Below are 20,125 nucleotides of genomic sequence, written 5' to 3' on the forward strand. Positions count from 1 at the left end.
CATACCTAGAGATTGGCATGGGGTACTTTCCATAAGATCATCTCTCAATGCAAATCAAACCAGCTATTAGGCTAACTGAAACCATGCCAATCTCTAGGTATGGTGAAGGGTATGTGATGATGTGGGGCTCTTTTAATTCCAAAGGCCAAGGGAACTTCATCAGGATGCATAGTATCCTGGATAATATGCATCCTGATAAAGAGATGCTTTTATACCAATATTTCCCCTGTCTCTTCCAACACACAAACGAACAGACAAACTGTGTGTGAACTTTGTCTGCAAGGACGGCGAGCGGTAAACAGGAGACGCGGGTTGGATCCCCACCTCAGGTACACCACACAGGAAATGTCTGTGATCATTGGACATGTACGAGGGTTCAACAACTTGTTAATGACCATAGTCTGTCGAAACTTCAGCTCAATTTCAATTTCCGAATTTTCAAATTTGACCAGCAAAACATTTGTTCATGCTTTAGTTTGGCTCTACATGTTCCGTTTTTTCATATATATATATATATATACCTAAATATTTCTGTAAGTGCGATCCTGTACAGACTCAACTGATCAGCAGTGAGAAATAGGAGGAGACTCTCAGTCCTACACAGAACAAAAGAGACACTGAGGCACCAGGAGACCTGGACCACAACCTGAACCCAGGATAAATAGGTTGAGTGAATGTGGTGTTGAAGGTGTAGAGGTGGATCAGTGAGTCAGAGGAGACTCTGTAGAAGGACAGAGAGCCAGCAGGACAGTCCACATACACTGCTACTCTATCAGAGACAGAGGAGGAGGAGGAGGAGGAGGAGGATGTTTCTCGGTTATTGTGCCGGACAGAGTAACAACCATCAGAGCAGAACAGACTCCAGGACTGATCATTATATCCAAACAAACAGTCATCACTGCGTCCTTTCCTCTTGATTCCTCTGTAACTCGCTGATATAACAACATCTCCTCTCCTCTCAACCTCCCAGTAACAGCGACCAGTCAGACCATCTCTACAAAGCAGCTGAGGAAAGGGGTCAAACCTCTCTGGATGATCAGGATATGGCTGATCCTCCTCCACACGTTTCACCTTCCTGTTGTTGTCAGACAGTTTGAGTTTTCGGTTCACTGTGTTTGTGTCGAGTGCGAGTTCACAGGAATCTGACGGAGAGAACGAGACACAAAACAGCTGCAGGTATTAACCCATCAGCACTTTGATGATGACATCAGAGGGTTGAATGAGTGATGTCACAGTTTGATGAATGGTTTGGGGGGGGGGGGCATTACATCAGTCTCACACACACACAGCTTCATTCTAATCAAATGTAAGGTTGGAATTTATTCATTTTATATTCATATTTGGGCTGTCAATCATTTCAAATATTTAATTAAGTTTAATTTCGTTTAAAGTGTCCAATCATAACAGAAGTTATCTCAGGACACTTTCCAGACAGAGTAGGTCTAAGTCAGGATTTTATTTCACAGTACACACAACAACCGTCCGCCCTCTAAAGCCGTTTACTGCTCCAGAAATCAGCTGTTCTCATAATAGGCTATTTGATGTGTATGAGAGTGTGTTCCTAGCGTACTTTATCATATCATAATGACCAGGGGTCTCATTTATAAACGTGGCGTATGCACAAAACGGGGCTGAAAATGTGCGCGCGCCAATTCCCACGCAAAGGTTGTGATTTATAAAAAACAAACTTGACGGGAAAATGTGTAGTCCTCCACGCAAACTCTGACTCAATGGGAATTGGCAACGCAGATGGTGAGGTGGTAAACTGATATAAGACTGCAGGAATTAAATGTGGGAATAACGATTACTCTTAATATTTTCAAGTATTGATGTCTCACGCACATTTCTTTACTCCATATCATCCACATTGTCTTGAAGATTAAATACAGCAGTGTTATTTGCGCTTGTACTGAGTGATACTTGTTCCATAAACACTTTGTAAAATCCAATTAAAATCTTAAATCAAAATTCGTTCTTAATATTTAAATCGGCGCTGTCTCAACGTCACGTTGTCCGCTACGGAGCGCAGGAGGAGATGTCCAGACTCCATGGAATACAGGACAGCATCAAATACCCTACCATTAGATAACAGCAGAACACAGTGTAAATAACTAAAAATCTGTCTTTAATCATCAAATGTCAAAGTCTGGAAATACAGCCGTTAAGCTCTCGCGCAATCGTTACACTTAATGTCCTCGTTATCGGTCCGAACTTTAATACTGTTGGTGACAAAACCTGCATGAAGAAAAGTGTGTTTGCCAGTTAGACTTTCGTCTTCAAATTGTATCTCAGGATGGGGGGGATATCACTAGTTGATGCTGTGACCCCCTTGCGTAATGCTGCATGATGGCACTGCTGGCACTGTAGAAGTACTATGCCAATGGAAGAAACAGGAGAGAAAGAGGCTTCAGGGACCATGACGATGACTGGCTAATATACCGATTTAGATTCCCTAAAGCTGTGCTCTTGGATATATGTACTGAATTGGGTCCAGTAGAGAGGGCAACGCGCCGGAACCGTGCCATCCCGGTCCAAATATAGGTCCTCGCCACTCTGGGGGCAACCGGCTGTTTCCCGAGGGAAATGGCAGACAGCTAAGTGTTTTATATAAATATTATATATAATCTTCAACTTTATCGCTAAGGCTTGTTTGGATATAATATATAGTTCTGTTCAATTTTATCATATAGGTCTGGTATATCGAAGCTGTCCCCGTGTGCCGTAATGCCTGCCGTTTTGGACGGTATTATTAATATAGGTAGCCTAGTCTATACATCAGGTTTACCTACACTGTGCGAGATCAGGCCGAAATTATAATTCAATATGCAGCAATTCCCAAGCGTCTGTGAAGTTTTTTGCTTTTTCCCGGCCAGTCATCATGATTCGGTGTAAAGAACAACTGCCAAGCCATTAACATACTGATCAGCATTCATGAGGTGCTTTGGATTGACTATTTATGGTTAAAAATGGGCGTGTACAGGGCAGGATAAGAGGCTGATTCACATACGCACACTTGTGGGTAATCTGTGACTTATAAAGAGAACATTGCTTACAGATGTGCGTACGCACGGTTTTATAAATCAGATTTTTTTTTTTGCCGTACGCCATTTTTGGCTTTTGGGCGTACGTACACTTTTAGTAAGAATCCTACGCACAGTTTTATAAATGAGACCCCAGGTCATGAGAATATTACTGAAACTACAGGTTGTTGTTTTATAGGATGGAGATGTCCGTCTCTAGTTCCTGATAAGCTGATCTATGGGCTATATGAACGCTGTGTTTTTCAACCAAAGCTGCATGGAAATAAAAGCCCTACAGAGGGAAATAAATGAGATATGTTATAGAGTAGAAATAACAGCGTGTGCCTATTACGTTGGCCACATATACAACAAGACATGGACATTTATGAATTTATTTACACGTTTTACAAAGTTTATGACGTCGCACCAATTTAACAACTCGAGATACGGCTTGACTATAAAGGGAGTCTGGGAACTTTTTCCTTTGAAGAGAGAGAGACAGAGACATATGAGACGTTATCGGACCGGAGGAACTTTGTCATAGTTCTAAGAACCCAATCTTTTATTGTTTTGGCACCGCAGGAACTAGGAAAGACTTAGAGTCGGTACTCTCAAAGCACAAGAGGAACGTTGTACAATAATTGGTCCAGACATCAGTGTACATCTCTGATCGATCACATGAGCCATGCAGCACCGGCAACTGACATTTTAAACCTCTAGCTAACTAGTCTGCTGAAAGAGTAAATGAATGCTTCATCCACACACTCTTATCACAGCATAGAAAGCACATTGCTTTGTGCTAAGTTAGGCTAAACCTGTCCTGGACCTTTCTCTGTCGAGTTGAAACTGATTTGATCCCGGGAAAGAGGGGAAAAAAGAATATTTCTTCAAACCACGGACAGTTCCTTTAACATACCGAGATGTGTCCAAACTACATCAATTATTAACAAAAGGGAGTTATCATTTTAGTTCCCGGAGATGTTCTCCTTTAAAACTTCCTACACAAATATCTCCTTTTTGTTCATCAATGTTTCTACCTGAGAGTGTCCAGTCTCCAGAGTGGATCCTCCCGTCCCGCTGACAGTAGCTTCACTCCTGAGTCTCCTGGATGATTGTAGCTCAGGTCCAGCTCTCTCAGATGGGAGGGGTTGGAGCTCAGAGCTGAGACCAGAGAAGAACAGCCTCCCTCTGATATCAGACAGCCTGACAGACTGCAAACGCACAGAACAACACACAGGAACCCAGTTTGTTTGTTGTCCAGGTACATTTTGGTCCAGATTTATAATACATCTTTAAAATCATCTGTGGTATTTCATTATTCAACAACAAAAGCAAATGATTAAAAATCCTAATGTAAAGTAATTCTACACATTAGCCGTTTATCAACTAAAGTTAATCAGAGTTGAAATGGTCATCAGTTGAATGGGTTAATGAATCCTGACATGAGAGTCTCCAGTGTGGACTCTTCAGTCCAACAGAGATCAGCTTCCCTCCTGAATCCTGCAGGTTGTTGTTACTCAGGTCCAGCTTTCTCAGACTAGAGGACTGGGAGCTGAGAACTGAGGACAGTGCTTCTCTCTGACAGGTTACACCCACTCAGTCTGGAGAGATGACAGGAAGCAAACAAGTTATTTGTTTTCCTCTCCTGTTGAAAGATATCAGAGTATTTAATGATGAATACATCCCACTTACAGAGCTTTGTTGGAGGCTTTGACCACTGTCAGCAGCCTCAGAAGAGCCTCCTCTGAAGCACAGTATTTCTTCAGGTCAAACACGTCCAGATCTTTCTCTGATGACAGTAAGATGAAGACCAGCGCTGACCACAGAGCAGGAGACAGTTCTGTGGAGAGACTTCCTGATCTCAGGACCTGTTGGATCTGCTCCACTAGAGAACGATCATTCAGTTCATTCAGACAGTGAAACAGATTGATGCTTCTCTCTGCAGACAGATTCTTACTGATCTTCTTCTTGATGTATTGGACTGTTTTCTGATTGGTCTCTGAGCTACTTCCTGTCTGTGTCATCAGACCTCGTAGGAGATTCTGATTGGTCTGCAGAGAAAGACCCAGGAGGAAGCGGAGGAACAAGTCCAGGTGTCCATTTGGACTCTGTAAGGCCTTGTCCACAGCACTCTGGTAGAAATGTGTTGATGATTTTTGTTTTCCTGACAGCAGGTTGACTCCAGAGTTAATGAATGTCAGATGGACATGAAGAGCAGCCAGAAACTCCTGAACACTCAGATGGACGAAGCAGAACGCCTTGTCCTGGTACAGTCCTCTCTCCTCTTTAAAAATCTGTGTGAACACTCCTGAGTACACAAAGGCTGCTCTGATGTCAATGCCACACTGTCAGGTCTGATTCATAGAAGATCAGGTTGCTTTTCTGCAGCTGCTCAAAAGCCAGTTTTCCCAGAGACTCCATCATCTTCCTGCTCTCTGGACTCCAGTGTGGATCTGTCTCAGCTCCTCCATCATACTTGCTGTTCTTCACTTTGGACTGAACCACCAGGAAGTGGATGTACATCTCAGTCAGGGTCTTGGGCAGCTCTCCTCCCTCTCTGGGCTTCAATACGTCCTCCAGAACTGTTGCAATGATCCAGCAGAAGACTGGGATGTGGCACATGATGTGGAGGCTTCGTGATGTCTTGATGTGGGAGATGATTCTGCTGGCCTGCTCCTCATCTCTGAATCTCTTCCTGAAGTAGTACTCCTTCTGTGGGTCGGTGAACCCTCTGACCTCTGTCACCATGTCAACACACTCAGGAGGGATCTGATTGGCTGCTGCAGGTCGTGTGGTTATCCAGAGGCGAGCAGAGGGAAGCAGATTCCCCCTGATGAGGTTTGTCAGCAGCACATCCACTGAGCTGGACTCTGTAACATCAGTCAGGATTTTAGTGTTGTGGAAGTCCAGAGGAAGTCGACACTCATCCAGACCATCAAAGATGAACACAACCGGGAACTCTTCAAACCTGTAGATTCCTGCTTTTTTGGTTTCACTAAAGAAGTAGAGAACAAGTTCCACCAAGCTGCACTTTATCTCTTTCAGCACATTCAGCTCTCTGAAGGTGAATGGAAATGTGAACTGGATGTCCTGGTTGGCTTTGTCTTCAGCCCACTCCAGAGTGAACTTCTATGTTAAGACTGTTTTCCCGATGCCAGCCACTCCCTTTGCCATCACAGTTCTGATTGGTTCATCTCTTCCAGGTGGGGTTTTAAAGATGTCTTCTTGTCTGATTGTTGTTTCTGGTCTGTTTGGTTTCCAGGATGCTGTTTCAATCTGTCTGACCTCATGTTCATCATTGACCTCTGCAGTCCCTCCCTTTGTGATGTAAATCTCTGTGAACATCTGATTCAGAAGAGTCTGGTTTCCTGTTTTAGCAATCCCCTCAAACACACACTGGAACTTCTTTAGCAGGTTAGACTTGAGCTTACGTTTACAAACTCCAGCAGGGCTTCCTGAATGAATACAAACGAACAAAGATCACTAAGTCCTTTATAAAGAAAAAATTTATAAAATTCTTTCCGTCTATCTCTGGAGACATTAGTAAATGTCCCATTTATCCAGCAAGTTAAATCTTTAGAGAAATTCTCTTACTGCTCTGCAGACTGTCAGCCAGCTTGTCCTGCTTCATTCTCCTTAGGAAGTGCAGTGTGATCTTTAGAAATGCCTCTTTGCTCCTCTGCTCTTCATCCTCATCCTCACTCTGACTCCCTGAGCATTCTGGGTAATCTGGACTCAGAAGCTTCTGGATCTTCTTCAGCTCGTTCTTCACAAAAGTGACGATGTTCTCCTCCAGCAGCTGCAACAGAAGATTATATGAATGACACAATCAAACTGAAATCATGGAAGCAAACGTCATATCCATGTTTGACAGACTGACAATCCACTGGTCTAAAACGTGCAGCATGGAGATGATTGTGAACAGAATAGATGTAAAAGTAGTTGTTATACATGTACAGACCATAAATATGGAGTCCAGGTGTGTTTGATGCTGCTGGGTAGACTGACCACTGAGAACCTCTGAGCTCTCCTGGTCCACTCTGTGGAGGAATAAGGAAGAATCAGCTCACATTATGTGGTCAGGGAGAACTGCTGTCCTGGACTGAGAATAATGTTGGATGGTAGTTCCTTTTTTTTGGCTTCCACTTATTAACTTCTGATCTGACATCCAATTGGCAAACATAGATTCAGCAATACTCTAACTTTTAAACAATTTCAAAAATGATCATTTCTATTTAAGGCCCTGGAGAAAGTAATCTTTTCACCATGTGTCTCGACAAAAGCTACGATGACCTTTATGAAAGAGGGGGTGGGGGGGGTGAAAGTCATAAAAACGTCAATGTCAGCACTGCAGCTGAACGGTTCAAAGAAGAGTGGCTCTAGAACACCTTACTCTGAACCAAAGAGAGCAATGAGGATCCACAACAGGATCCACATCAGGCAGTATATGAAAGGGTCATATGAAACAGGATCAGAGGAATGGATTGTGTCCTCCATCATGAAGAGTAGTATGAGAGGCGAGTTGGGAAAGTGTTTTGTGGCATGGCACGAAAGGGCATGAAAATGCTGCCTTTATTGTGGCTCAATTTCACACAAACTGGTCCAGCTCACACTTAATATCATGTCTTAATCAGAATCAGAGACCCCTTACTACAGCAACTTCAGGATGAAGGTCTCCTTAGAAGCATTATCATTATCACAGGGTGGACTATCTCTGTTATACAGTTGTCCTTAGCCATGAACATGCTCACTAAGTCTGCTGAACCAGAGTGCAGAGAGCCCAGAACAAATTCTGCTTTAGGACAACCACCCATCAGAGCATTCATTGATGACCTCACAGTCACCACAGAATCAATCAGAGGAATTAAACGTAAAAAGAGCCCAAAAAGAGATACAGTACAGGGACTCAAGTGATCCAAAGGTGGCTAAAGTAGGGATCCAAGTGAGAGCTGGCAAGAAGTAGAGGGAAGAGGAAGATGTTTAGGTTCCAGAGGCAATGCTGCATCACAAGAGGCAGAGCTGGGCAAGGATCTTATCCAACTCACCAAATGAAAAGTGGGTGTTAATGAAGCAGCAGAGAGCTTGGATAAGATGGGAAAATGTGGCCAAGAAGAAAGTGACCTGGGCTGAGCAAATCTGCACACATGGGGCAAAGCAGAGTCACCATTGTGCCCACTGCTGCCTAAAGGCACTTGGAGAAGGATGTTACAGATGGAAGTACAATCAGGTCCTGCAGACCAACACTGAAGCCATCGAGGCAGGAGTTGAGTGGGCAAAGTGGTCCCGATCCAACAAAAATAGAGAATCACATTTATCTTGGGAGCAGCCAGAACCAGCAACAAGAACGTTTGCAGGCATCCTGACCTCTGCAATGGACCATCAGTTGATGGACCTCAAATGCCACCCAAAGTTCCTCAACCATATGGCACCCCCCACCCTGCAACCGGTCATTGTCCTTGTTTCTGAGTCCACCAAGCAAGCTGCACTGTTGGAGATTTAAGTCCCATGGGAAGACCACTTGGAAGAAGCCTTTGAAGATAAGCTCTCTAACTATGCAGGACTGCAGGTCTGATCAGCCCTCGGCTGGGTCACCTGGAGGAGGGTGCATGATGTTGAATAACCAAAACACCCAATGATTCTAGGAACATCAGTAAAGGTGTGTCCAAAGGCATAAGCAGATGTATTGTATGTACACAGAGTATACAACCTGACATCAACAACACCTTACATGTTAAATGTAAGTACATAGTATCAGCATGATTTTACGTAAGTACTGTAATGTTAAATATCTAGAATAAATACCTGTAAATTATCATATATTGTTAACCTGAGCAGCTGAAATGATGCTGAAAATGAACAAACACTGGCTTGATAAATAAGAGTTTAAATATGGATCAGTATAAATGTTATGTTATTAACAGCTTACCTCTTTTCGGCAGAGGGTTGCCGTCCTTTAAAATTAAGAAAATTATCATTTGACCAGTCACTCTTCATGGACACACAGCTGGGTTCAGGTTCAGCAGGTTCTGGTCTCTGATGGGTCCTAATGAAAAATACAGTTATTGAAGCTTGCAGTTATTAAAGCCTTCCTAAATACAATATGTATACTAAATATAATGATACAATAGACTATACAGTATATATTAATTTGGAGAAAAAAACCGGAACGCTAATAACGACTTACTTTTCGTCAGAAACACTTTTAAAATTAATAAAATCATTCTTTGACCGGTTGCTCTAAAAGGACACACAGCTGGGTTCAGGTTCAGACTCAGGTCTGGACCTGATGGAAAAACTGATTTATTGAGGATCACATGCTCATTTAAGGTCTCCCTGCATAAATAACTGTGAAAATATAATAATAATGTCTGTCTGGCAAAGGAGGAAAGACCAGTCATGGGGAAAACAAGGATCCTAGGGGCAGAACACTCAATCCTACTGGACCTCCACGTAGTCTGGCTTGATCTAGAATGCTCAATGCTTATGGCTCTGTACCCCACCAGCTTATCTCCTTTGAACTCAACTTCTTCCACATTCCAACCTGTATTCAGAACCTTGTATCCAACTACCTTGGGAGCCTCCAAGTCTGTTACAAAATCCAAATGGCTACGACTGGTTGGCACCAGCTCGAGAAAGGCATAGCGATAGGTTGTTCAATCTCTCCCATCCTTTTTACAGCAGCCTTCGACATTCTCCTGATCGGAGCGAGACAAATGGTCCAGGAAGTCAAATCCCAGTCAGGCCAATGTCTGCTGTCTTGCTTGGGCCACAATGAGAATCAAGCCATCAAAATCTCGCAGTCTCTCAATTTGGAAAGGAGCCAGGAATGACCACCTCTTCTTCACGGTGGATGGGGAGAGAATTCAGTCGCTGGCGGAGTAATCTGTCTGAAGCCTGGAGAAATTGTACACAACTGACGTGTCCGACAAACACATGGGTGCCACCATGAAACATCCTGTCCAGCTGGCCCAGGGTCGGTATAGGTGGCCCACGACAGAGTCCTACAGAAACTGGCCGAGGTCCTCGAGAAGCACAGGTTGGAAGCATCCAGAGGCATCACAGCAGCTGATCCATTTCGTTGGACAATGAAATGTGGCACAGAAGATTCCTCGAAAAGAAGGATCAGCCTTAATACCTGGGTACGAATGGAAGCTGAGAGTGGATCTCAACCAACAGCTCAAGTTCCCAACAGAGATCACCATAACCAGAGTTCACTGTCCCAGGGGAGGGAGGGATGGAGGCAGCCTTTGAGAGGAAGGAGAAATACACAGAGCTGACAGCAGAGTGCAGAGAAGCAGGATGGTCTGCTGTCAACTACCCCGTGGAAGTTGGCTGCAGGGGGTTTGTAGGAACATCCACCCAGTGCTTCCTGAGGAGTGTGGGGGTGACTGGCACAACGTTAAAGAAGGCACTCAAAGAACTGGCCGAGGAACCAGAACAGGGGAGCTTCTGGCTTTGGCTAAGGAAGAAAGACCAGTCGTGGGCAAAACAAGGATCCTAGGGGCAGCTGCAGGGGGTGGTAGGGAGACGTCCCTACCATCCTGAGATGTTCCGGGATTAATGGAGTGAAACATCTATGAAGGGTAGCTCCCGGCTGATAACCTTGGTGAAAAGGCTTCCTTTCTCCTTTTTTACACTGGGCCCTGTTCCCAAAATGAATACTGTTTGGTGTCTGCTTAATCCTTAATTTCAGTGTAATGTTGTAGGTTATTGTTTAAATTTATTTGTTACTTTATTATTTGACACAGGCCTGTTCAGCAGGTTTTGTGGGTTCATAGTGTTTTGCTATGGTTCTGCCTGTGATGTGGGGGGGTAGATCAGCTGCTCACCAGCTTAATCAGGGAGAGTGCATATGCAGGTTTGCCTCATTAGGTCCTTTCTGTAGGGAGGGGCTGGGCAATCCTAAAGTGTAGAACAATAGGTACGATAGTTCTGCAGTAAATGACATTTTTATAATATTTGGGGTGCCTATTGTTGTGGGTGCACATATGTATAAATAGTAATGTCAGCAGTAACTGATCTATCTAATTATAATGATGTTTTGAGAAACGAAGTGTTAATGTTGCTTGCTCAGGTTATCTCACCCTATAATCACCTGTGCATGTGGTAGAGGCCAATTAGGGGAGGCTGAGTTAAAAGGGCTTCAGGAGAAGAAAAAAGAGACTCGGCAGCTTGCTGTTATTTTGCCTCAGTTTAATATCATTTTGTATTTTGGTTTGAGCATGTTTTGGTGTCGTTTTGTTAATAAATACACAAATTGTGCACTTTAAAAGCCTCTTCTCCAGTCTTCAATCCTGACAACCCTGCAACTGCCCCAATGGCACCGTCGGAGGTGCGACAGGCAGCAATGCCCTGCAGGTAATCCCTTACCCAAGGGCGCAGGAAGGGGGGTGCTGAGGGTGTGCTGAGGCACCCCTTGCTGGCAGGAGCTGGATTTTATATTTTTAATTTTTTAAATAATTACTAATTCACTGTCTGACATTATTCATATTTTTGTATATCAAATAATGAGGCAAATAGCAAAAAAGGGTTATGGATAAGTTTGAATATAGCCTACTAAAAATTAACTGTTATAGCTGCTAGCTGTGAGTCAAGTGACGTGACTCGCTGAGGCCAGTTGACTGGAACGTTAGTTGTAGAGAAGAATATGTCACAGAAAAGGATACAAGATTTTTTTTTTAGTAATGCAGCTAAAGTTAGCAAGATTTCATCTGTAGATGTTACAGTTGATGTTTACTCATCCACCGCCGAGGCAAACTCTGTTGGGGCAGCTGAAGAGCCTGAGTCTGAAATAACGTTAGCAAGCAACTTGGCTAACGGTAGCAGCACCATCATAGCATCTAACGATAACTTTACAGAAGGATTCGAAAAGCCTTGTCAGCCAAGCAACTTCAGTTATCCTGGAAGGTGGTTTGGGTCAGAAACTTTTCAACGGTCTTTTCAGCTGAGATGAGAATAAATGATAAGCCGTTTGTCTTGTGTAATTTGTTGTTAGAGTGCCATCTACTGGGCACAATTGGTAGTTATCCTGAAATACGGGAACGTGTTCAGCCTACTTCCTGTTCATGTGTGGAAAAGAACTACGTTTTACACGCTGGTTCAGTGTCTCCTGAAACTTTGGTTATTCTGCAAAAATAATAAGTTGCTTTAAAGATAATTCCGCTCCCTGTGAGGGCAATGCCTGTACGTACGATTGTTTTCATTGCATATGTTTTGTGTAACAGAAACCGCTGTGACGTGGTTAGGATCACATTTGCTGTGGAGAAGGCACAAGTTAGGCTATTCAGAAATTGTTGGCAGCCTGAATATTAGCATATATTTTCAAGACAAACATCTCTGGTGTGGTTTTGACGATCAGAAAAGTAATTTACCTTAGCTATACTGGAACAGGCTAATGACGTAAAGTGCGCTTCTGTGATGTTAGGGTGAACAGTGGAATTTGTGGCTGCCCAGGACTTTTCTAAAACTTCTCACTCTCACCCATACACTAAAATGACGTATTTAGCTGTCAAAATCCGAAACATTTCCTGGGGGGAGAAATCGTCAGACATCCATTATTTTGTTATTCAGCACCCCTGGTCAAAAATAGGTTCCCGCGCACCTGCCCTTACCTGTGCTTCCACTTATGTGACTATGTATACAGTGTTAATTGTTAACAATTGAGTGTCTATAATGCTTGACAAGTTTGTAAAAGTACTAATAGCACAGTATGAAGTTACAGCAGCTGGCTGAGCAGATGACTAATGTGGAGAGAAAGCAGGTAGTCGCTGCTCCCTGAACTCAACAAAAAATGAAAATGAAAAAGTGAAAGACTTACGTACATGACTGCTCTGATTGGAGAGTTTCTCACGCTGCAGCTCGCCCTGGAAGAACTCTGCGACACCGAGACATCTTATCGTGTGCGTCGACTGAAACCTTTGTCTCCGACAGCAAAACAACAAACCTGTTTCAGCTTCATCAGGAGGAAGAGGAGGCGTACAGAGGAGGAGACAGGAAGAATCCTGTAGAACCAGAAACACTCTGACAACAGAGATCAGAGGAGCAGTAACACTTTATAATAACCAGCAGTGACAAATGGGAAATTAAACTCCAGTTAAAAGTTATTTTAGCTGTTAACGACAATGATGATTTATAATGGTACTGATTATTGGTAATGTTGTCATTTGTTACTTTAGAGAGAAATACCAAAATAAATAACAAAGTAACCCAAAGTCCCCCATTTCTACAATTTCATGACCACAGCTTCCATCTTTAAAAGGACTGGAAGTGGAAGAAGTTTACAATGTTCACGCTTGTGCCGATAGCTTTGCGCCTACGTGAGGCACATATAATTCCCCTTCTTTAACTAACTATATGGGTGTAACACAGTCCCACTGTCTGGCACAAATCCAGGTGAGCCCAGCTTGTGCACAGCAGAATGACTGGTAGCTGTGGTTGCTGCCAAATGTGCTTCTATCAAGTATTGACTGAAAGGGCTTGGGAATGAAACTTGTCAACTCCATTTTTAATAAAAACACAGGGACACCGTGGAAATCTAAAGATTTTATTTTGTAATTACTTTATGGTCAGACAATCAGAAAACGACAATTCCTTTTATTTTCACTGTCTTCTAAAATCTATTAAGTGATAATACAAACACCTAATGCAAAATATCTAAGTTAAAGGTGTTAAAACCTGCATCGCAGTGGTTCTCAGAGCCGACCTCAATGCAGGCAACACGCACACAGTACTGGAGGATCATTTAGTGAAATGACACCGGTACCCTCTGCTCTGCTTCTCTATGTTCAGTCTGGAATGCTTCGACGCGTTTAGTTTCGGGTCGGAGACGTAACGCTCCCATCTCCAGACGTGTCCGGAGCTATTCAGCATCAGCAGACACATACCAGTCCAGTGATGGAACATTTTAATGACTCAAGTCCCCAGGTCCATTAAACCGTGGCCTGAGTAACCACACACGTGCGGCCAGCCCCCACTGACCACGTTTGTGCCAATTTGGTTAAACACTAATTTTTATTTTTGACCTGCTGGGAGAATTTTCCCCATCTAGCACCAGTGTTGGGCAGTAACGCTTAACCAAGCAACGTATTACTGCAATATTATTACTTTCCACAGAAACTAGTAGTGTAAGGGATTACAATTTCCAAAACGGTAATTATATTACAGTTAGTGATCGCAGTAACGCTGCTGTTACCCGAATGTGAGGTAATACAGTAATATAACGAGTAACGTAGCTAATTACTTAAGTATTAAGTAAGGTAATATTACTACTTTTTAAAGGAGTAATGTTAAAAGTAACAGATTACACTTCCTGAGTAACTTGTCCAGTGCACCCATCGGCAGGACATCATCGAATACCTTCCCCAACCATTACAAATGATTATTATTAGTGGTATCTGATCTGCCGGCTCCACGGTTTGGTTAGGGTTACAACCCAAACTGGTAGAGGAAAGATGCAGCTATGGTGGTGGAGGTGAAATATGGACCTGGGCCACTTTAAGGGCCCTCAGTATGCTTCAGGAAAAAAAAAAAAAAAAGAAAAAAAAAGTGCTTTCTGGATCATCAACCCCAGCATCTGAAAGTGGGGCGGGGACTCGCAACAATCCCGGCCACTCTACGCACTGATTGGCCGGGTGTGCGGAGGGGTCAAAGTCGACAGTGTTTGGGACCGCTCTCTGATTCTTTTGCATTGTTCACGCAACTACTTGGGTCACTTTCTGCGTGAACAACGGAGTGCGACGTCACGCAGGCCTTCAAGGAGAGACCGTCTAAGTGGGTGCCCTTATCTCCATTTGTAGCATTTCAGAGAGAGGGGATCAGAGGGGCAGTGGGACGCAGTCGGGAGAGCACGAGGCTTTTCACCTCGCCTTCCAGTGTGGATAAAGGCCCGGACACACACAGCCGATAATCGGCCGTTGGGACAGTCTGGCGAGGTCAGTGACTCGAGTCTGTTCGGTGTGTTCTGCGGCATCGTCCGTCCGAGGGGCCGTCGGCCTTCATTTTGGCCGATTTTGACATGTATAAAATCAGCAGGGGCGGGCGCTGCCGGCAGTCGGACTCAAAGCTCCTCGTCAGTTGAGCTGACATTTTGCTTCACTGACGCATATTGCAAATTTGCAATCGTTTACACCATGAATGCCAGGTAATCCCACGGATAACCACACAAGGGTGGGTGTTTTTGCAAGTGCTCCATTAAATTGTTGAACCTATCGACAAACGCCCATCATCATTCCCAGAGCCTACACTGATGTGTTCAAACGAAAAACCAAACATCTTGAAATTACAAGGATATGTAACGGAGAAGCGCGCACTGGAGAGGCTAGACCCGGCAAGAGTTTGGCATTGTTGTTGCCAAATCACTCGGGAGCAGGATCAGTTTGAAAAGTTAGTGCTGATGTTGCTTTTCAGGTGTAGTGCTCCGAGTCAATATCCACAGTGCCCAAAGGGTTGTGTGTGTATATTCCAACATGCAACTGAGGAATTCCTTTTGACTGAGGCCCAGCTCCCTAAAAACAGAGTAAACATTCCAGACTGAAGAGGCAGAGACACCCGGAACAGAACAAACGCAGTGTCAACTGCCAGGCAATGTGGTACACATCATTCTGCTGTGAGCTAACCTCAGTAAAAAAAACAAAAAAAAAACAAAAAAAAATACTACGGAGCTAGAAAGTACATGTGCTTAATCTGACAAAAAAAAAATAAAAATTAAAATAAAACTCTACACAGACATTTTCTCCGCCGTTAGATGGACAGTCACCTGTCTCTTCTCTGAGGTAGTAAATAAGTAGAAATATCATTAAAAAAGGCAAGGATAGAGAACAAATGTTTTGACTCTGGAACACGCCACTAGGACTTGTGTGTACCCAGGTCCCTTCAAAAGTTGAATATTGAGGATATTCCCATCTTCAACAGTGGTAAAATCTGCCTTAAAATGTCACATGTTAAAACTATTTCTAATGATTTTTTTTTTTTTTTTCTTTTTTTGCAGAAAGATATATTATGCCAAAGTAGAGGTAGAAAATATGACCAAATTATAGTGTCAATGTCTGTCGCTAGATAAAGAGTTTAGATCCATAAAAATCTACCTTTATAGTTTAAATCTAAAAAGGCACAAGAGCCACAAAAAAAAAAAAAAAAAAAAAAACCTAGGAGCAAATACAAATGAATAACAGAAAGCCACTGTTCTGAGTGTTTGAGGTACAGATCAACTTCGCCCTTATTTAGAAATGTCATAAGTGCTTAAACCCAGTCAGGAGAGTAGACACTCTTAAGAGAGGCACAACAGTAGTATTTTAAGACATTGGTGCAACACTTAGGAGGCTGGTTACAATGCTAGTGTGAGAAGTCCTTCAACATACAGTTCATGGAAGTAAGGCCGAAGGGAGAGCATCATCTGAATATTTCTCTCTCTAAAAAGAGCTTCTTGCCAATATCACATCAACCACTCGAAAAACGCGAGTGGAGCATCCATCATCTTTGCCGTGCTGCACTGGGACTCTTGTTAAAAAAAAAAAAAAGGAACCTCCTCAACTGCTTCCCTCCTCTGGCTTTCCTGAGCCGCTGCAGCAAAGGAGGAGGAGGAGGAGGAGGCCGGGACAAGAGAGAGAGAGAGGGAGTCGTTAGTCCTAATTACATCAGATACTCTTGAAATCCAACCCCACAGCCGCGTGGAGGGATGGCTGTCAACAGACGTGGTTATAAAAAAAAAAAAAAATAAAAAAAAAAGCTAGGAAATAGGTACAGGGCTTTTATAGAAATTTATACTGCATTCTGTTCAGGAATAACGTTTGAATTTCACAGGAATCAGCTCACAATTGACAACCTGCAGAGATCCAGTTCGAAAAGAACCAAAAACAGGCTTGACCCTTCCTTTTTGCCTAATTGCAATGCTGTTCCTAAGTGCTCCAGGTCACACCACGTAGCCAGGGTCGCCACCTTCCACCACGGAAGACACGGAACTGAGAGCAGAGTGCTGGATTGACGTCTACTTCAGAAACAATATGGATAGATCAACGTGTCGCAAAAGTGCTTTATGTCCCTCACTATGACTATCGCACTAACCCCTCGATTTTCCACCTGGTACACGTTCCGGCTGCCCCACGTATTTGCTATTCAGCTATTGAAATGATACGGTAAATTACATTATATTTCTTTCTAAGCAACACTCCTCTGTCTGAACGGGAGTTATTGTGTCAAAATGTCAGAACAACACTAGAACCACCAGAGCCCATGCCATTTAACATTATGATAGAAAGAAAATGGAATTATTTGGTCACCGTCATTGCCATGTTCCCCTCCTGCCCTGACTTTTCCTAAATACCTATTCTGCGAGTCCCGTGTGCGTGTGCGCTATACACTAAAATAATATCTGGAATGTTATTTATGTGACTCATTTGAACACAAACCGTGGCGTTTCTAAATTGTATTCTTTTAATAGGTCGGTGTGGGATGTGTGCGATCAGATGGCAGGTTGTGTGTTGACTGTTCAAACTGTAAGACGCACTTGTGGACGGGAGAGACAAATGGAAATGCTGAGGGGACTTATTGTGCTACTTTTGTTTAACAAAATGTGATGTCTTATTTTGCACCAGGATTTTAAAAAAAAATACTGAAATCGATTACAATGTTTCAGCATTTGTTTTATGCCTTTTAGACGATGTGCTACTTACAACTCAGAACAGCAGCAGATAGAACCAAGCAGATGGGATTTATTTGCAGGACAGACTGAGCTCAATAAGTGGCGTACGTATGACGCGCCAATTCGTATGCGATTTTGGCGCATTATCAAGACGCATAATTGCTTTTTAGCGTGTTTATCAGCGACGTTTGGCCTCCGTTGACTTATTATTGCGATTGCGTGTCAATTTACGCCGTAGCGAGTAGTATGAAAGGCCGAAAATCCGCATAGGGAGGTTGGTTGGGGGTGGTAGATGGGTCAAACAACACAGGACTTTCACCCAGGAGACTGGGGATCGCGTCCTAAACCCAACCGTCGCTTTCTTCTTTTCCTAAACCCAACCGTGCCGTTGTTGTCCCGCGTCCCGTTATTGTTTTCCTAAACCCAACTGTCCCTTTCTTCTTTTCCTAAACCTAACCCGTCCGCTGTATACGGCGTAGACATACACGCAGATAGCTCAAAGGCGTAGACATACAAGCGGATAGCTCAAAATGCGTACACTTGGCTTTAGAAAGTGGCGTGTATGTTTACGCGAGGTCATGTCGTCACGTTGCGCAGGAGTTACTCCCGGAAAGCTCCGAGACTTTGTGTTGACTGAACGACAAACGGGGCAAATGACCAGACTGTTACTGCGCCGGGTGGCAGTGTGACATTTTATTTATAAAAATAGATTAAATAGCACCTTGTACACTGCTAAGAGTACTCCAGTTTTGTGCAGGTTCATGCTGTTAGATGGACCATCCGGCTGTGTATGGTGTGTGGGGGGTGTGTGTGTTCTTGTTGCTATAGAGCTTAATGCAGCGCTGTAGAGATGGGAGAGAGATAATGCGTTAAGGCATCCATCAGGGAAGGATACAGACGCTGCTGGGCGATATAGTAATCCTATAGTCTGGCGGTTCTATTGTTTTAAAAAAAAAAGAAAAGAGAAAAAAAAAGGTTTACCCACAGACTACAGTGGAGCAGCAGTTTTCCACCCTGTGTGATTTGGCATGACTTCAATCTTTAAACAAGGGCCTACAAAAAGGTGAAAATCAAACGCAAGTGCATTTTAATCCAGCGATGCTAGGTAATATTGCCGAGTAAGTAGCATTCGAGTGTCCCCATGCTGATATGACCTGAGAAAACCGCATCTAAAAATCCTCAGGGGTTCCAATGTGGAATTGTGGCTCGAAGAGCTGCTCCGTAACATTTTTTCTACAATGATTTCAGAACTTCGGATGACATTACTCAAACGTTTAGCAGTTCAATTCCAGTAAAACTGTGTGGCACATTTGACTTACTAATTGTTCAGTTAACTAATAGCACATGCAGTCTAGCTTTACAGTTATTGTTAACCGTTATTGACTGCGCTTACACTTAGGCCACAAATAGGCCAAATTCTAACAAGATCTAACTCAGAATTCCATAGGAAAAAGAGTTACATTTGAAATAATGCTTGATGATAAATGTGGTTGTTTCATCAAGGGTCCGTTGACCATGTGTTTGGACACACCAGTGAGTGTAATGCTCGATGATTGGATGGGAAGCTCTTTACTGCAGAGTATAGTGAGTTAACCATGGGGCTGTAACGGTACATGCATTCTTCCTCAACCGTTTCGGTACAGGCCGTTCGGACCGGTATGCGACATTGGTTCGGTACGCCCAGTGACCCAAACAAGGTAAAATAGTATTTTACCTTGTAACGAATCACTTTTTTTTTTTTTTATTTACTTTTTTTTTATAAATAATCTTTTAAAAAAATACCGGTGTCTTGTCATGTGGGGTGGGCCAAATGTTTGGCATGATACAGAAATAAAAAAATATATTTGTAGCTGTAGTTGTAACATGCTAGTCACCTAACACCGTTAGCCGGGTTAGTCAAGCTCAACGGACACCGATTTGTTTCAAACTGTCTGCCAACATTGTTCGGTCTAAGTCGGGTCCGTCAATGGGAACATTTCATTTACGACGTCGTCGCCCGGATGCGTTGATTAGCGGAACGCGACAAAAACGGACTGGGAGGCGAGTCCTTCTCCCCATAGCATTCTGCAGCCTCCCACTGCACATTCAGACCGGGCCAAGTAATAACCAATGCTATAGGTCGCTGCAGATATACGTACGAGTGCAAGTTGTAATTCAGGAATTATCAACAGAGTCGTGTGATGGAGCATTACTGACTCTACTGAGTGTTAGAGTTTGTATTTTTTGTTTACAATATGCTGGTATTTAAGTGCCTTAACTGTTACATTAATGATGGCCAATGAGCCACGGTTGAAAGTTTCCACTTTTCAAAAGAAATGAGTTTTTTCCCCCTGCAACTTCTTCTTTCCTGTTGTAACGAAAACCAACGATGACCCCACATCCGAGGTACATACCGAAACGTGAGTTTAGTTTACCGTCGCGGCCCTAGTTAAACACCAGATATCATTTTACACCAGCCTTCCTCAATCCG

The 20,125-nt window shown here is 43.3% G+C and overlaps 1 protein-coding gene and 1 pseudogene across 2 annotated transcripts; both read right to left on the reverse strand.

Annotated features, from left to right (window-relative positions):
- On the reverse strand, window positions 1–3,707 carry LOC144520400 (stonustoxin subunit alpha-like). Its single transcript, XM_078254081.1, has 2 exons — window positions 3,683–3,707; window positions 1–1,142 (listed from the first exon to the last, which is right to left on the reverse strand). Exons 1-2 carry the CDS (start codon window positions 3,705–3,707, stop codon window positions 556–558), a joined length of 612 nt encoding a protein of 203 aa, XP_078110207.1. The 3' UTR covers window positions 1–555.
- A 414-nt stretch (window positions 3,708–4,121) lies between these two features.
- Window positions 4,122–12,948, reverse strand: LOC144521370 (protein NLRC3-like; annotated as a pseudogene). The gene is made up of 7 exons (XR_013502304.1): window positions 12,842–12,948; window positions 8,947–9,063; window positions 6,982–7,060; window positions 6,615–6,819; window positions 4,713–6,475; window positions 4,463–4,621; window positions 4,122–4,231 (listed from the first exon to the last, which is right to left on the reverse strand). The product of XR_013502304.1 is annotated as a protein NLRC3-like (transcript).
- Between the last annotated feature and the right edge of the window lie 7,177 nt (window positions 12,949–20,125).

The sequence above is a fragment of the Sander vitreus genome, chromosome 7, assembly GCF_031162955.1.
Source record: "Sander vitreus isolate 19-12246 chromosome 7, sanVit1, whole genome shotgun sequence".
In the NCBI taxonomy this organism is placed as follows: Eukaryota; Metazoa; Chordata; class Actinopteri; order Perciformes; family Percidae; genus Sander; species Sander vitreus.

What these genes read in the sequence shown, in the direction of transcription:
- LOC144520400 (XM_078254081.1), bottom strand. Translation starts at nt 3,707, where the DNA reads ATGGCTCATGTGATCGATCAGAGAT. An exon ending in TCATGTGATCGATCAGAGAT is followed by an intron (nt 1,143 to 3,682) that starts GTACACTGATGT and finishes TCTCTCCGTCAG; the next exon opens with ATTCCTGTGAACTCGCACTC.